Source organism: Leptonychotes weddellii, chromosome 6, assembly GCF_054177405.1.
Source record: "Leptonychotes weddellii isolate Sample4059 chromosome 6, ASM5417740v2, whole genome shotgun sequence".
Lineage (NCBI taxonomy): Eukaryota > Metazoa > Chordata > Mammalia > Carnivora > Phocidae > Leptonychotes > Leptonychotes weddellii.
Genome location: NC_138374.1, coordinates 104,715,291 through 104,732,316, shown reverse-complemented (window position 1 = coordinate 104,732,316; position 17,026 = coordinate 104,715,291). Strand labels below are relative to the sequence as shown.

At 34.2% G+C, this 17,026-nt stretch overlaps 1 protein-coding gene across 3 annotated transcripts in view; it reads left to right on the top strand.

Moving 5' to 3' along the window:
- Positions 1-17,026, top strand: part of PPP2R5A (protein phosphatase 2 regulatory subunit B'alpha) — a 66,747-nt gene that overhangs the window by 12,431 nt on the left and 37,290 nt on the right. The window contains exon 1 of one of the 3 annotated variants that reach the window (XM_081824840.1): positions 14,116-14,305. The exons of the other annotated variants lie outside the window; for them this stretch is intronic. Coding sequence (XP_081680966.1) covers positions 14,248-14,305 — 58 coding nt within the window. The 5' untranslated portion in view covers positions 14,116-14,247. Of the gene's footprint in view, positions 1-14,115; positions 14,306-17,026 lie in introns of those variants that run through there. 3 annotated transcript variants of the gene reach the window in all.

Below are 17,026 nucleotides of genomic sequence, written 5' to 3'. Positions count from 1 at the left end.
AGTCATGAGTGAGTTTCAGTTTTCATGGTTTTCTAAAATAAACTCACTTAAAGACTATGCCATAAGATATGTCATATTCTTAACTACCCTATTTCCTTTATAGTGGTTTTATTATTTTTATAAAAACTTACAGACTTCACTGTTAAAATCAAGTCAAAAAAGAATCTTACAAGGATAGAAAATAAAAACCCCCAGAGGAAACGTCTCTTAAAATTTTGAGTATCTTTCTATATTTTCCCATTAAGTGGGATCATATAATGTATGTTGTTCTGCATGTAACCCACTATTTAATTGAATATTAGAAATAGTATACTTCTTAAAGGAAAAAATTAAAATTAATTTAGATTTGTTTCTGAATAAAGTTTTTATATGTGGAAATACTAAATCAAATTACTTTAAACCTTGATTAAAAAATTCCTTATATTAAAAGGAGAGGAAATAATTTCTAAGAACACTGATATTTAATTTTAGGGAGGTTATACATGGATCTCTTAGAAAACCTGATTAAAGAAATGCATCATCTTCTCAGAAAATATCATATACAATATTGTATATATAATTTTAGGGTTCTTGGATTCACTACCACCCTGAAGCCCATCTATGGGGGGAAGTGGGAGTATTTGTAGACCTTGGGCCTGTTCTAGAGACTTGAACAACCTTGTTAAGTTGTTAATCCCTTTCCTTAACACAGTAGCAGGTGTTTCTTAGGAGTCACAAGGAGGAGTAGTTGCCAGATGGAACTTCATCACAGTCATCAAAACTGAAAATAGCTATAGAGGCATTGATCTGTAAAGATTTGTTTAATACTTCTTGTTCCCCAAAAATTCCAAATGAGAAACAAAATGCTTCTAAAAACCTGTTTTATTTAATGAATAATAGATTTTATATTCAAATTGAATTAAGCAAAAACAGTGTTTCATAATTTATCACACAGAAAAAAGAAACCAAAAAACATTGAATTAAGCAGATGACACAGATATTCCATTTATAGGCATATCTCAAAGATATTGCAGGTTTGGTTCCAGACCACCACAATAAAGCAGATATCACAATAAAGTGAGTCAAATGAATTTTTTGATTTCCCAGTATATATAAAAGTTATATTAACACTGTACTGTAGTGTTTTAAGTGTGCAATAGCATTATATCTAAAAAAAAAAGTACCTACCTTAATTTAAAAATATTTTATTGCTAAAAAATGCTAATCAGCTTTCAGAAAGTTGTAATCACTGATCATAAGTCACCATAACAAATAAAATAATGAAAAAGTTTGAAATATTCCAAGAATTACCAAAATATGACACAGACATGAAGTGAGCTATTGGAAAATGCTGTTGGAAAAATGGTGCCGATAGACTTACTCAATGCAGGGTTGCCACAGACCTTCAATTTGTAAAAAATGCAGTATCTGCGAAGTGCAATGAAATGAGTTAATATGCCTGTACTCTCTCAAGAGCGTGTTTTTCAATATTCTACTTCCAAAAGTCCAAGTTTCTACATTCCAGGGAATTCATATAACAAGCCCCATTAGCTCATCCTCATTTCTTGTTCTTTTCTACTTTATCAGAAGTTGTTTTCAAAGACAAAAGATAACAAAGTTAATTTTTTTGAGATAAAAATCAAACAGTGCCTTCTTATTCTTCTATAATGCAATAGTTGTGGATGTATTCACATTTGAATAGTAATGGAGTAAAGCATAGAAATATTCTCTAAAGTTTTAGATAGTATTCTAGCAGTTTTCTTAAAACAATATTTGTATATTAGGATATACATTTGATAATGTATATCATTTGATAATGATATCAAATTGGTAGGATGCATGTGTTCATATTTCCTAAAAGGTGATGCCTCTAGTTTTTTCCAACCATTTTTCAATTTTAATGAAATCATAAATCCTTAACAAAGTTCTATTTGCCTTCCTGTGAATCATTTGTTAATAAATGTTTCTATTGTTTCTTTATAATAGTTTGATCCTCTAAAGTTTCAAATAAAAATGATTTTAGAGTCTTAGTTATTAATGTTCTAGGAGTATTGCCAAAAAAAGCTACATGTCCTATATTCTGTGCCAGTTTCTTAAATTAGAATCTTGGATTGCATCCTCAGCGTGTCACTGTAGTGGTATTGCTGGGTTGCTATGATACGGTGCTTGTTCTATAATTTGTAGCATGAATCCTATATAAGATCCTACTTTAGATTTCAAAAATGTGAGCAGCAGTAATTGGAAATATGACAGGTTTTTCCATTAAGGAAAATTATACCTATAAAATTTATTTCTGTTACAAATTATACTTGATACCTTAAACTATTCTTAGATCTAAAATAGAGGGTTAACAATGAACAATTTGAAATAATTTGGTTATCCTTAAGTTTAGTTTATCATATTGACTTTTATGAAAATGGGCAAGAAAAGAAAGGTTTTATGATAATATATTAAAATTGCATTGTTCTTCTATTTGGTATTTGAGGTCTTAAGAGAAATGAATATAAACTAGATTTTCTGGTAACATGAATTTGAGAACATACCAGCAAAACTCCATTATAAGGGAAAACTCCAAATTATCTTACTTTATGGAATGTATTCTTTTTTATTCAGTGAACCGTTATTAAAACCAACCCTAGGGCGCCTGGGTGTCTCAGTTGGTTAAGCGACTGCCTTCGGCTCAGGTCATGATCCTGGAGTCCCAGGATCGAGTCCCGCATCGGGCTCCCTGCTCAGCAGGGAGTCTGCTTCTCCCTCTGACCCTCCCCCCTCTCGTGCTCTCCCATTCTCTCTCTCAAATGAATAAATCTTTAAAAAAAAATTTTTTTTAAACCAACCCTATATAGCCCTATTGATAAAATATTCTTTCTCCTTTTATGTGGTGGTTTTTGTGTTTTCATTTACATGTTCCATATAAATTAGTATAGATGGCATAAAGACAAAACAGGGGTATCCTAGGCATGTGTTGTGTATACATTTGTGGTAGAATGAAGTTTTTATGATTATTGGTTAGTGGCATTTGACCTTTAAATCACAACTGATCTTTAAACTTTTACTTGCTTTTAATGCTTTAAACTTTAATGTTTTGCATATTTGATAGGAAAATATTTTAGAGACCAGGACTGAACTAAAATTTTTTAACAGCTTTATTGAGATATAATTCATATACCATATGATTCACCCATTTAAAGTATACAGTTCAGTAGCTTTTAGTATATGTACAGGTAATGTGCAACCATTACTACAGTCAATTTTAGAACATTTTCATAATCTCAAAAAGAAATGCCATACTACTTAACTATTACTCCTTATCTCATCCATCCCCTTCCCTAAGCAACCACTAATCTACTTTCTGTCTCTATAGATTTCCCTGTTCTGGACATTTTATATGAATGGAATCGTATATAGTCTTTTGTAAGTCTTTTATACCACTGGTTTCTTTTCATCTAGCATATTTTCAAGGTTCATCCATGTTGTAGTTGTTTCAGTACTTCATTCTCTTTATGGCTGAGTAATGATCCATTGTATGGCTTTAGCACCACATTTTATTTGTTCATGCATCAGTTGATGGACATTTGAGTTTCTACCTTCTGGTTATTATGAATAAAGTTGCTATAAAAGGCAGACTCCCTGCTGAGCAGGGAGCCCAATGCGGGACTTGATCCCAGAACCCTGGGATCATGACCTGAGCTGAAGGCAGACGCTTAACCGACTAAGCCACCCAGACACCCTGTAATTATGTGTTTAATTGCTTGAGGAACTGCCTCACTGTTTTCCACCATAGCCACACCATTTACATTCCCACCACCAGTTATGATCTCCGCATACCCACACAACACTTGTTATTCTGACTTTTTTATTATAGTCATCTTAATAGATATGAAGTATGATCTTTTTGTGGTTATGATTTGCATTTCTCTAATGACTAATGATGTCAAGCATCTTTTAATGTGCTTTTTTGGTCTTTGGTGTATCTTGTAGAAATGGCACTTCAGATCCTTTGCCCATTTTTAATTGAATTGTCTTCAAGTTTTTCAAATAATTTTTGGGGCACCTGGATGGCTCAGGCGTTAAGCATCTGCCTTCGGCTCAGGTCATGATCCCAGGGTCCTGGGATCGAGCCCTGCATCGGGCTCCCTGATCTGCGGGAAGCCTGCATCTCCGCTCTCCCACTCCCCCTGCTTGTGTTCCCTCTCTTGCTGTGTCTCTCTCTGTCAAATAAATAAATAAAATCTTTTTCAAAAATTTTAAAAAAATTTTTTAAATTATTTTTTAATTTAATTTTTATTTTTAATTATTATAATTTTTAATATATTTTAATACAAGTCCCTTTGTCTTTTCACTTTCTTAATGGTATTCTTTGAAGTGCACGTTTTTAGTTTTGATAAAAGTCCAAATAATCTTTTTTTTTCTTGTTCCTCACGCTTTTGGTGTCATAGCTAAGAATCTTTCCCAAATCTGAGGTCATTAAGGTTTACCTTTATGTTTTCTTCTAAGAATTACATAGGGTAGCCCTTGCATTTTTAGGTCTTTGACCCATTTTGAGTTCATTTTTGTATGGGATGTGATGTAACAGTTCAAATATATTCTTTTGCATGTAGCTATTCAGATGTCCTAGCATATTTGTTAAAAAGAATATGCTTTCCCCATTAAATGATCTTGAGGCCCTTGTTGAAATCAGTTGGTACATGGTTTTATTTCTGGGCTCTCAGTTCTGTTCCACTGATCTATATTGTGTTGTTTCATCAGTACCACACTGTTTTGATTACTGTCACTTTGTAGTACATTTTGAAATGGAGAAATATGAGTCTTCCTACTTTGTTCTTCTTTTTCAAGATTGTTTTGGCTATTCTGGATCACTTGCAATTGCAAAAGTTAGGTTATTGATTTGAGATCTTTATTTGTTCTTCTATAGGCATTTACAGCTATAAATTCCCTTCTAAACTGCTTTAGCTACATCCCATATGTTTTGGTATGTTGTGTCTTCATTTTCATTTGTCTCAAAGTATTTTCTGAGTTTCCTTTGACACCTTCTTGGATACATTAGTTATTAAGGAGTGTCTATGGTTTAATTTCTACATATTTGTGAGTTTCCCAATTTGTTTTCTGTTACTGATTTATAATTTCATTCTACCATGGTCCGAGGACATACTTGGTAGTATTTCTGTTTTTAATTGTTTTGAGGTTGGTTTTATGACCTGGCATATGGTCTCTCCTGGAGACTTCCATGTGTACGCAAGAATATATATTCTGCTGATGTTGGGGTGAGTATTCTAAAGTAAATATAAATTCTGTAGTGTTCTATAGAAGTCTTTTAAGTCTAGTTGATTTATAGTGTTGTCTTATATTTCCTTGATCTTCTGTCTAGTTCTATCCATTATTAAAAGTCAGATATTGAAGTCTCCAGTTGTTATTGTTGAATTATACATTTCTTTCTTCACTTTTGTTTTTGCTTCATATATTTTGGAACTCTTAGTTGGTGCACATATTTTTATAATTGTCACATCTTATTCATGAATTAACCCTTTTATCATAAAATGATTATCTCTATAATTTTTTCTGTTGTTTTAAAATCTGTTTATCTGATACCAGTATAGCACTCTAGCCTTCTTGTGTTTATTTGCATGATATATCACTTTCCATCATTTTACTTTCAGTCTACCTGTGTCTTTGAATCCATGGCTTATATTTTGGAGACAGCATACTGTTAGGTCTTTATTATATATGAAATCTCTGCCTTTTGATTGGATTGTTTATTCCATTTATATTTAATGTTATTTTTTGATATAGTTGGATTTATGCCTGCCATTTTACTTTTCTTTTTTCTACGTCTTGTGTCCTTTTTTTGCTATATTCTTCCTTTTCTGCTTTCTTTACTATTAGGTGAATATTTTTCAGAGAAGCATTTAAGTTTGTTTAATGATTTTTTTTTTTACTACATCTTTTTGTGTTTATTTTTAGTGGTTGTTCTTGGGCTTATATACATATTAATAGAATCAACTTCAGATTTATATTAGCTCAGTGCCAATGAGATATAGAAACATTACTTTTATTTATTTTTTTAAAAGATTTATTTACTTATTTATTTGAGAGAGCAAGAATGAGAGAGAGAGAGAGTACATGAGAGGGGGGAAGGTTAGAGGGAGGAGCAAGCTCCTCGCTGAGCAGGGAGCCTGATGCGGGACTTGATCCCGGGACTCCAGGAACCTGACCTGAGCCGAAGGCAGTCACTTAACCAACTGAGTCACCAGGTGCCCGGACACATTACTTTTATATTCCTCTATTTCCTTTCCCCCTTTTTAAGGCATTATTGTTATTCAGTTACATTTATTAATGTTACAGACCCAACAGTACATTGTTGTAGTTACTACTTCACCATCAGTAGTTATTTCTTTAACCTAGTACAGGTTTGCTCCCACCTACCTCCTTTGTGCTGTTATTGGCAAATGTATTACATTTCTATATGGTAATGACCTAACATCTTATTTTTATATATATATATATATATATATATTATTATATACATATTATTATATGTTATATATTATATATATTATATGTTATATATATATTATATATATAAATATGTATATATGTATATATAAATATATGTATGGAGGTGTGTATATATATATCTGTAAGTGTATATATAAATGTATCTGTATATACATTACTTTATACAGTGTTTTTTGAATCAGTTAAGAGAAAAAAGAAAATGTATGCATTAATACTATTAATACTGCCTTTTATAATTATATAATTAACTTTACTGAAGTTCTTTGTTTTTTGTGTGTGGATTTGAATTACTTTCTGTGGTCACTTGCTTTCAGCCTGATGGAATTCTTTCAGTGTTTCTTGTAAGGCAGACTGGGTAGCCTCTCAGTTTTTGTTTATTTGGAAATGTCTTAATTTTTGGAAGATAGCTTTGATGGATATAGGATTTTTGGTGACAGGTTTTTTTGTTTTGTTTTTTGGGTTTTTTTGTTTGTTTTTGAGCAGTTTGAATACGTTACTTTGTTTTCTAGCCTCTGCTGTTTCTGCTGAGAAGTCAGCTGTTAATCTTAACCTTTGTAAGTGACTAGTTGTTTTTCTTTTCCTGCTTTCAAGATTTTCTCCTTGTCTTTGACTTTCAGCACTTTTATTACGGTGTAGCTGGGAATCTCCATAGATTTTTCCTCCTTAGAGTTTGTTTGAGCTTTCTGGGTATGTAGATTAGCGTTATTCAGTAAATTTGGGAAGTTTTCAGTCATTATTTCTTCAGTTTTGTTTTGTTTTTTTTTTTTTGCTCCTTTTTATCCTCTTATTTTAGTACTCCTATTATGTACATGTGGTATACTGTATGGCATCCCACAGATCTCTAAAGTTCTGTTCATTTTTATTCACCTTTTTTTCTCTAATCAGATTTTATAATCTCTTTCAGTTTATCTTCAAACTTCCCTGATTCTTTCTTCTGCCATTTCACATCTACTGTTGAGTCCTTCTCGTGAATTTTTCATTTTGTTATTGTACTTTTTAATGCAGAATTTTCATGTTTCTCTCTTTCTCTCTCTCTCTCTTTTTTTTTTTTTTTGGTAAATTTTGTCTCTTTATATTCTCTATTTGATGTGACATAATCACATCTTCTTTACTTCATTAGTCGTGGTTACCTTTAGTTCTTTGAATATATATAATGGCTCCTTTGAAGTCATTTTCTGTTAATCCAACATCTGGTTGCTCTCACAGGCAGTTTCTGTTGCCTCCCTTTTTTTTTCTTTGTATATGGGACATACTTTCCTGTTTCTTTGCATATCTTATAATCTTTTTTGTTGTAAACTGAACATTTTAGATAATGTATTTAATGTATTATAGCAACACAGTGCTGGGTACTGGCCCCACCCCTCAGAGGTGGTGTTATTTGTTTTTTTTGTTTAGTGACTGGTCTAATGTTGTTCCTCGGAGAGGTGCAGCTTTAGGCATGCCAGTAAACACCCTGAGATGATATGCTTTGGACAGGTCTCTCTGTGTTTTCCTAACTACACCCCCAACTTTAAATTCCAGTGACTTCCAGCTTATTTAATTGTTTTCAACAATGCTCTGGGGCATAAATTGTTCTTCTAATTTTTTCTGACTAATCCAGTTAAATTCAGGCTCCTTTGAAGGAATAGTTCCTGAGGTCAGTGTCTGATATTTGTTCTGACACCAGGAGGGCTCCTCCGAGCTGTTTCTTTTCCTGGTATTCTCCTGTAAACTACCTGGCTAAAGCCTGTTTCCTCATTGAATCTATAAATCTTCCCATTGCCTTTCACCACAACTCCCACGTTTTTTGAGAGCACCCCTAACCTTGAACTTCTCTATGCTCTGTTAGAAAAGAAGTCAGTACCTTTGGGAAGAGACTTAACAGCTGTTTTATGGTTTGCTTCTCCCCCCAGCAAAATTTCTGAGTTAGAGCTTCCAGAGTTGGGTGGGGATAGGGACAATGTCATGTTTCTCTCTGAGTGACACCCCACTTCAGGAGCTGAGCAGGAGATGGAGAGGGAGCAATAGCTTGAGATCTTTTTGGATCTTTTGGCTTACCTCTTCCAGCATGGAACTACCACCTTTATAGACCAGAACTAAGGTAATGGCAGCCCCAGTATTCTCAGTGGTGCTGTACCAAATAGAGCCTCTATCCCAGGAGTTGGGCAAAAGAAGGGGGCCCCTCTTCTCAACTGCACTGGCCCAGAACTTAGTCTCAGTAATAGATAGTTATGGGCAGGGTTAGAGTTCCTCACCTGAAGAAAGCTATCTGACAGGGAGCTGGTGGTAAAGGGATCCTTGTGTGCTTGGCTGCACATCTCTAGAGTGGAGTTTCTGCCTAGCTAAGCTGGGAGGAGAGAGGCAGGTAGCTATCTTTGTTCAAATACCACACATTCTTGTTGTTCTTAACAAATTTTCATAATTATTCTTAGATAGATGTTTCCTCATTTGCTTTTTGCCTTAGGACCATTTTCAGAGGCTTCCAAAGTTTGTTTTAAAAATAATTTTCATCTGTTTCCCTGGGCAGAGTTCTGGTGGAGCTTTTTACCTTGTCTTGCTAGAAGTTGTACTTCCTGTGGCTAAAATTTTAGCTTCCTTTGTAGTAATAATTAGTACCTTACTCTTTCCTAGGAATTTATAGCTTTCAAGTATATAGTTATGCCAATAAATTCGAAAAAGGAATTGGGAAAATCCCTTAATAAATAGCTTTCTGAAACTGACACAAAAAGAAACAAAAATCTGAACAAGTCTTATACCTATTCATTGAATCCTAATTAAAAACCTTGACAAGGACATTATAAGAAAATGAAATTACCAATATCCCTTATGAACTTAGATGCAAAAATGTTATACAGAATATTAGTAAATTGAATTTAACAGCATATAAATAGGATGATATATCATGATCATGTAGGATTCATGCCAGAATCCAAGGTTGGTTTTATATTCAAAAATGACTTGCTGGGGTGCCTGGGTGGCTCAGTAAGTTAAGCTTCTGACTCTTGGTTTTGGTTTAGGTCATGATCTTGGGGTTGTGAGATCGAGCCCCAAGTCAGACTCCACACACAGCATAGAGTCTGCTTGGGATTCTCTCTGTCCTCCCCACCCCAGCACATGTGCATGTGCTGTGTCTTGCTCGCTCTTAAAAATTTTTCTTAGAAAAGACTTGCTATGTAAGCAGAATAAAAAAGTTGTATCATCACTTAACTGTAAATAGAAAAATAGAAATTCCTTCTCTATAGTTCCTTTCTCTCTAGTACTTTAATGTGTAAATTCCAGCCACCTCATTAACCCTGATCTCCACTTACTATTTAGCTCAGTAAGGCTGCTTGCTATTTTGAGGCTTCTCCCTATGGTGCAGTGTGGAAAGTACTAACAGAGAGCTGGTATGATTGTGGGCCTCACTCTGTTTTAGTTCTCTCAGGGATCACAGTCCCATATTGCCTGTTTTTCAGCATCTGAGAGCAGTTATTTCACATATTTTGTCCAGTTTTTAGTAGTTTACAGAGGGAATGATAGTCTGGTGGAAGCAGAAATGTTGGCCACACTTTCTGTCATTCTTATGCAATGGGTATGAAATGATAGTATGGCATTTCATACATAAATTCATATATATGGTTTTTATATACTTATATTTTTCTGCTTTCCAGTGTGGTTGAATGTCTTTTCATGTTTATTGGTCATTTATGTTTCATGTGCCCTTTTCTGTAGATTTGTCTTTTTCTTATTGATTTGTAGATGTTCTTTTCTGCATTCTGGATGCCAGTCCAGAGTTGGTTATAAAATAAAATGTTTTATAGTTTTCCTATTCACATTTGGTCTTTTAGTTCTCTGGTTGGAATTAATTTTTATAAATGGTGTGAGGGAGGGATCTAATTTTTTTTCCCCTATGAATAGTCAGTGGTCCTAGCATAATTTTTTAAATTAAAATTCACAACTGACATTGAAAAAAAAACGACTCTATTATATATTAATCTTCTGTATATGTTACACTAGAATGTCCCAAGTTACCTTATTTTTTCTTTTCCAGTGGTCTTTTTATCTATTCCTGCCCCAAATCATGTAGTTTTAATTACTATATATAGTAAGATTAGTTTTCTCTCCTTCATCTTAAAAATCATCTTGGCTCTTCTTGGCTCTTCGTTTTTCCTGATGAATTTTAAGAGCAACTCTTCAAGTTCCAACAAAACACCCTGTTGATTGATTGCGGCGTCATGTTGCAATCCAAATTGCATTCCCTGTATATTCATAGGGGAAGACATTGAGTCTTCTCATTCATAATAATGGTTTATCTCTGTTATTTGTATCTTTTATATATATATATTTTTAAAGATTTTATTTATTTATTTGAGAGAGAGAGAATGAGAGAGAGAGAGCACATGAGAGGGGGGAGGGTCAGAGGGAGAAGCAGACTCCCTGCTGAGCAGGGAGCCCGATACGGGACTCGATCCAGGGACACCAGGATCATGACCTGAGCTGAAGGCAGTCGCTTAACCAACTGAGCCACCCAGGCGCCCTATCTTTTATATATTTCATAAAAGTTTTTAGCTTTCTTCATAAGAGTCTTTCGTGTCTTTTGTTAGACCGACCTCTCAAATTACTTACCCTGGAACTCAGTCACCATATTGTGAGGAAACTCACATGGAGAGGCCACATGGGGGGGTTCTGGCACTAGCCCCAGCTAGACCTTCAGTCAAAAGCCTGAATTAACTATCAGACATATGAGTGATTTAGTCTTCACAGGATTCCACCTCTTTCTAGTTTTCTAGTTGAGGCCTTAAGACATCATGGAGTCGAGATAAGTTGTCCTTGCTGTGTTCTCTCTGAATCTCTGACCCAAAGAAACTGATAATAATTATTGTCTTAAGACACTAAATTTGGGATAATTTATTAGTAAGCATTAGAAAATTAAAACACCAAACATCATTCTGATTATGATTTGGCTGATTCTTTAGGCCTGCTTAAGGAATACATAACTGGAATATTCTAATATAGTACATTGAGGAATGATTTCTCATCCTAAATTAATAAACTGGCATTTATTACTATGTCATGAACTTGGTTAATTTATATTTGTACTGTGTATGATAAAAAGAAACCATTTATCTGAGTGTATAAGACAGAGGAATAGCCTCAGACATTAACTCAAAGATATCTTTACTTAGTGGTACAGTCTTCCTAAATAAGTTTCATAAACTGACACCAAAGAGTATAGTGTAAAACTTCCTTACCACATTTTCATAAAGATTCTAGATCTTCAAAAATTTTCACAAAGTTTGCTTATATCAGATGAATTAGTGTAATCAACCAGACTATATCCTCAACTACATAGGTATTATTTTTCTCTAACAGTTTATTCTATGAACCTTGAGGCCTCGTGTGACCCTGGTTCTTTTTAGGAAGAACCCGTCTTGCAAGTCACATAGCCTCCCTTTTATGACCTAGAGTTGAAAGTCACGTAGCTTCACTAATGCAATACTGAGTCTGTTCCCTAGAAGCAAGTCACCAAGTCCAGCCCACATTTAGAGGAGATTAAATTAAACCTTTTGAAGAGAAGAGTGTCAGATAATTTGTGGACAAAATTTAAAACTAGTACACTTGCTAAGTATGAAATTAGAACAAAGGAAGTTTTATAAATAATGGTATTAGGCTAAAATACCCTAATTCTCTCATAGCAGGGGATATAGTCATGTTTAAACACCATTAATGGTTCTGGTAGACTTGAAATCCTTTGGCTAAAGTTTTTTCTCATTGGTTAGTGTTTAGGTGGGCTCTGTCTTGTGTTCGCTTCTGAAGGGGTTAAAAAATAATGATGAGAGAGTGCATTCCAGCCGGTGCATATAAAACAGGAAACTTCCAGGTGTCAGCATAAATGGAATATGGGATATAAAAGGGGGAGTAGAGGGAAATGAACTTGGAAAGGTGGTGCCTCTTGGTTTCTCCTCTCTTTTCACCCTCAACTTTAGCTATCTTCACATTTTTAAGTTTAGTAACATTTTCTACACCATTATATTAAGTTTTCTCTAAATTGTAATTCTAAAAGTCGAAAGTCAGTTAGCATGGCATATGTTGTGTGACTGTATAGGCTTCAGAGCCACATAATGTAATTACATTTCCTTAAATAGTCTTTTTAGTATTTCCTGGAGTTTCTAATTGTGTTTATTTTTCTTGCACTTTTTGACATACTCTCAAGTTTTTTTTCCGTATAGTAAGATATCCCATTGATTGATCCTCCTGTAGGCATCACTCTCATGGGGCTTCTTTCCTCCTGTTCTAATAGATGGCTCAGTTGCTCTGTAGGATTTTACTGCTTTTCTGGATATATTCCCCTATTCCTGGATTCCATTTCTTTTTTTCCTTTATTGCTGAATTATGTCCTCAGGTAATTTCCGAAGAAAGGTTGTGAGGGTGCTAGTTGTTCAAAGTATTTGCATGTCTGAAAATGCCCTTATTGAATCATTATACTTTATTGATAGTTGGCTAGTTACACAGTTGTAGACTGGCATTCAAATTCGAATGATATAGCCCCATTATCTTCTGGCATCACTCTTGCTGATAAGAAATCTAATGGATATCTGCTTCTGGTTCTTTTGTGAGTTTGTTGTTGTTGTTGTTTTGTTTTTTTTTAATCTGAAAGCTTTTAGTCTTTTCTCCTGGGCATCTGAAATTTCAAAGTGATATACTAAATTAACCTTTTGGGGTCATTTTTTTCTGTTTATTTAGTTTTCTTTCATGTTTCAAGGCCTTCCTTGAATGTCTGGTGATCCTTTCTATTAATATTAGTGAACATTCTCTTTGTTATTGTGGGGTTACACACACACACACACACACACACACACCCCTATATTCTTTTTTTTTTTGGTTTAGTCTTAGAGTGATGGGGAAGAGATAAACAAATTTGTCATTTCTAATATGCATTGTGAATCTCTAAGTGGGTAAGGATTTAGAATACAGCTATTAGAGGAACAGTTGATATTTCAAAGACTATAGTCTTATACTTGTTCTTGCATTCTAAGTGATTTGAATCCCATTTTCATTACAGATTTGTTTTGTGATCTTGGGCATGCTATGTAGTGTGGGCTCTGATAGTACTTTACATAATGTAAAGCAGTGGCTGTCAGACTTTTTGACTGCAAACTATAATAAACCCATTTTATAAACACATTGTACTCATATACATGCAACACCTTAATTTTTTTTTAAGATTTATTTATTTGAGAGACAGAAGAGCATGCATGTGAGAGTGGGGGGAGGGGCAGTGGGAGAGAATCCTCAAGCAGATTCCCCCCCTGCGCATGAGCCTGAGGGGGTAGGGGTGCTTGATCTTAAGGACCCATCAGATCGTGATCTGAGCGGAAACCAAGAGTCAGATGTTTAACTGACTGAGCCACCCAGGCGCCCTGCAACATACTGATATTTTATATATATTTTAAAATTCTGGTCACGACCCACTAAAATGATCTACTAAGCACCAGTGGGTTGCAACTCACACCTTGAAAAACAGTTCTCTAGAGCAGTATTCCTTAAAATGTGAGCCGGGTACATATTTACACTGTGTATTAAAAAAAAATTAGAGATCAGTAGGGAAACCTAACAGGACTTTTGTGAGGTTTTTTTGTTTTGTTTGTTTGTAAGATTTGTTTATTTATTTTAGAGAGAGAGTGAGTGTGAGGGAGCATGCACAGGCTAGAGGGGCAGAGGGAGGGAAAGCATTTCAAGCTGACTCCCCACACAGGCTCTGTCTCACAACTCTGAGATCATGCATGACCTGAGATGAAACCAAGAGCTGGATGCTCAACCGATTGCACCACCCAGGCGCCCCAGGACTTTTGTGAGTTTTAAAAATTGTGTTAATCTTCAAAGATGAAATGTCTCACTTTCCTAGAGTTGTCTTGATTCTCCTTCTGCCTAAGACCATGCAGGGATTTCTACAGTAGTGAGAATTTTTTAGTGGTATCAAATTTCAGTCTTAAAAAAATGGAAGACAGTTAAGATGCATTTGAAAAACTCATCTTCCAGTCAACTTTAAACCAATTATGTATTTTGCAAGGCAAGGCACATCTGTTTTTTAGATAATTCTTTGTGCAGTTTTTCTTGTATTTTCTGTAATTTCCATATTGGGGATTTAGTAATGTTTTCTAGAAGAGCACTTTAATAAATCCTTAGCTCTGATGTTATTGAAGAGATAAATGTAAATTGGTATTTCAGGTCATAATATTTTTAAGTTGTAATCAGATTTCCTTGAGGAATTTTAAAGACTTAAGGCATTTTAAATTGTTGAATATGATACACTGTGATAATAATTACTGGTAAAAATTGCTGGTCTAAACTGCTCTCAAGTAAATACTTAGGGAAGTCAAAATATACTTCTAGGTTAATGACAGGACTGGGTTTCTCTCTTCATTTAAATGGCAGTCACTAGGATTTTAAATACTCATCCTTTATTCCTGATTTATTTACACATTTTAGAAGAAATTAATAATCCATTTGAAATAGATACATGTCATCATTTCAAGAAGACCTGGTTTAAACTGCTCCAACAAAAATTTGGGGTCTCTTCTGGTAATTAACTTCAAGGTGACTAAGCAAATGCTGTCTTGTACTCAGGGGATGATGCAAAACAATTACACTGTGTGCATCTACCATTCTAGTTACTGTATGATGTAGTACCATAAGGTGTTCTGATTTTTTCCTGTGAACTTGTATGTTTCCACAGGTATTTTTATTTTTAAACCACTAAGTGAACTTCTGGTAGAAAACATCAGTGAATATTGCAGATAGAGAATCCCAGGCAAAGACGTTATCACCATAGGAATTGGAATAGACATTATCCACATTGAAAATGGCAAACAGATAATTAACATTAGCCCACTAAAAATGACCAAGTCAGAACAATATGTGACATTACTGCCTAAATATTAGACATTGCCAAACTGAAACATCATTGAGAATAACAGACTTCATTTGCAAGCATTCTTATAATGGTGAAGTTAAAGTATAAAGTGGCCAATGTAAATTTTGTCAGTGCTTTTTACATTTAACAAAGAGAATTATTATGCATTCTTTTTCTCACAAGTTGTTATCCATATTTATGAAGTATAGCCAGAATATAGTCTGATATTTTTTCAATCTATTGAAATACATTTTTTGCTTTTCTTTTTTTTTCTTATGAGAAAATTCAGTGTAAATGGTGTTTCAGAAAGGTACCTAAGAGTTGGGACATATTAAACATCTACAAGTGCAAAATATTTTATAACTTCTTGATGAAAACCATAATTGTCTTTTTTTTAGGATAACCATTATAAAAATGTTTTTGACCTATATAAAAATGTTGCATGTCATGAACCTAGCAGTTTCTAATCTCTTGAAGACAGGAAACCATCTCTAACTTTCAGAGCTAAGGATTGTTTTGAAAGTTAGCACATATGAAATACTTAATATTCTGTTTGGCATGAAGGACACTAATGTTAGCAGTGGTATTATATTTTATTATGTAGCTCAGCAAACTGCTGAATAAGAACATGTATTTACAGGAAGGGTTAGATGGGAAAAGATTTTTCTATTCTTTAATACCTAAAAATAATTGAGGATTGGAAATGTCTATTTTAGGGGTACCTGAGTGGCTCAGTCGGTTAAGCTTCTGCCTTCGGCTCGGGTCCTGGTCTGGAATCAAGCCCTGAGTCTGGCTCCCTACTCAGCAGGAAGCCTGCTTCTCCCTGTCCTCCCCGCTCATGCTACCTCTGTTTCTCTCTCTCTCAAATAAATAAAATTAAATTAAAAAAAAAAAAAAAAGGAAATGTCTGTTTTAACTCAGAGCCAAAGGAGTTGAAATGTTAACTGATTTCTAAATATTTCTAATATTTGGGAAGATCCAGATGTGACCTATCCCATCTGAGCATCTGGAGGAGAAAAAATAAATCTTTAGGTTAAGAAATGAATTACTGAATAGAGAAGCTATGAAAAACATTAATTTCTTTCTAGAGAAGATTCTCAAGAGTTAGGTGCCCAGAAAATGAAGCTTTTTTTTTTTTCTTTGTATGGAACGTATTCCTCAATCTTCTATTTGGCAATCCTAGAAATCATTTTGTGTCTTCTGACATGTTAGCCAGAGGCTTTTGGCCTGTGCTGTAAGAGAAGAATGTCTTCCATTTATATTCTATTTTGAAATATATGCACTCAGCTTCATGATCATTATCTCATTTAATCTATTTAAGTCTACCATCAAGGTAGATTATTGATAAAATGGTCATTGTTGTAAATTCTTGAGCATTATATGATGTAATAATTTACTATTCATGCCACTTCTGATATCCAGCACCAATTTGAGCTTACTCTATAGCCTGTTTTTCAGTGCATAATCTTTACACCTCAAATTTAGGAGTTTTTTCAAACATCAAATACGTATTTGTTGACTCTTTATATACTCTACACTAGACGTAAAAGAAATAAAAAGGAACCTTGTTTAGTGAATGATCCTTGCCTTTGAGGAGCCTGAAATCTTTTGGTGGGTAATAAAAGAAATATTTGTTAAATACAAGCTTGAAGATAATGC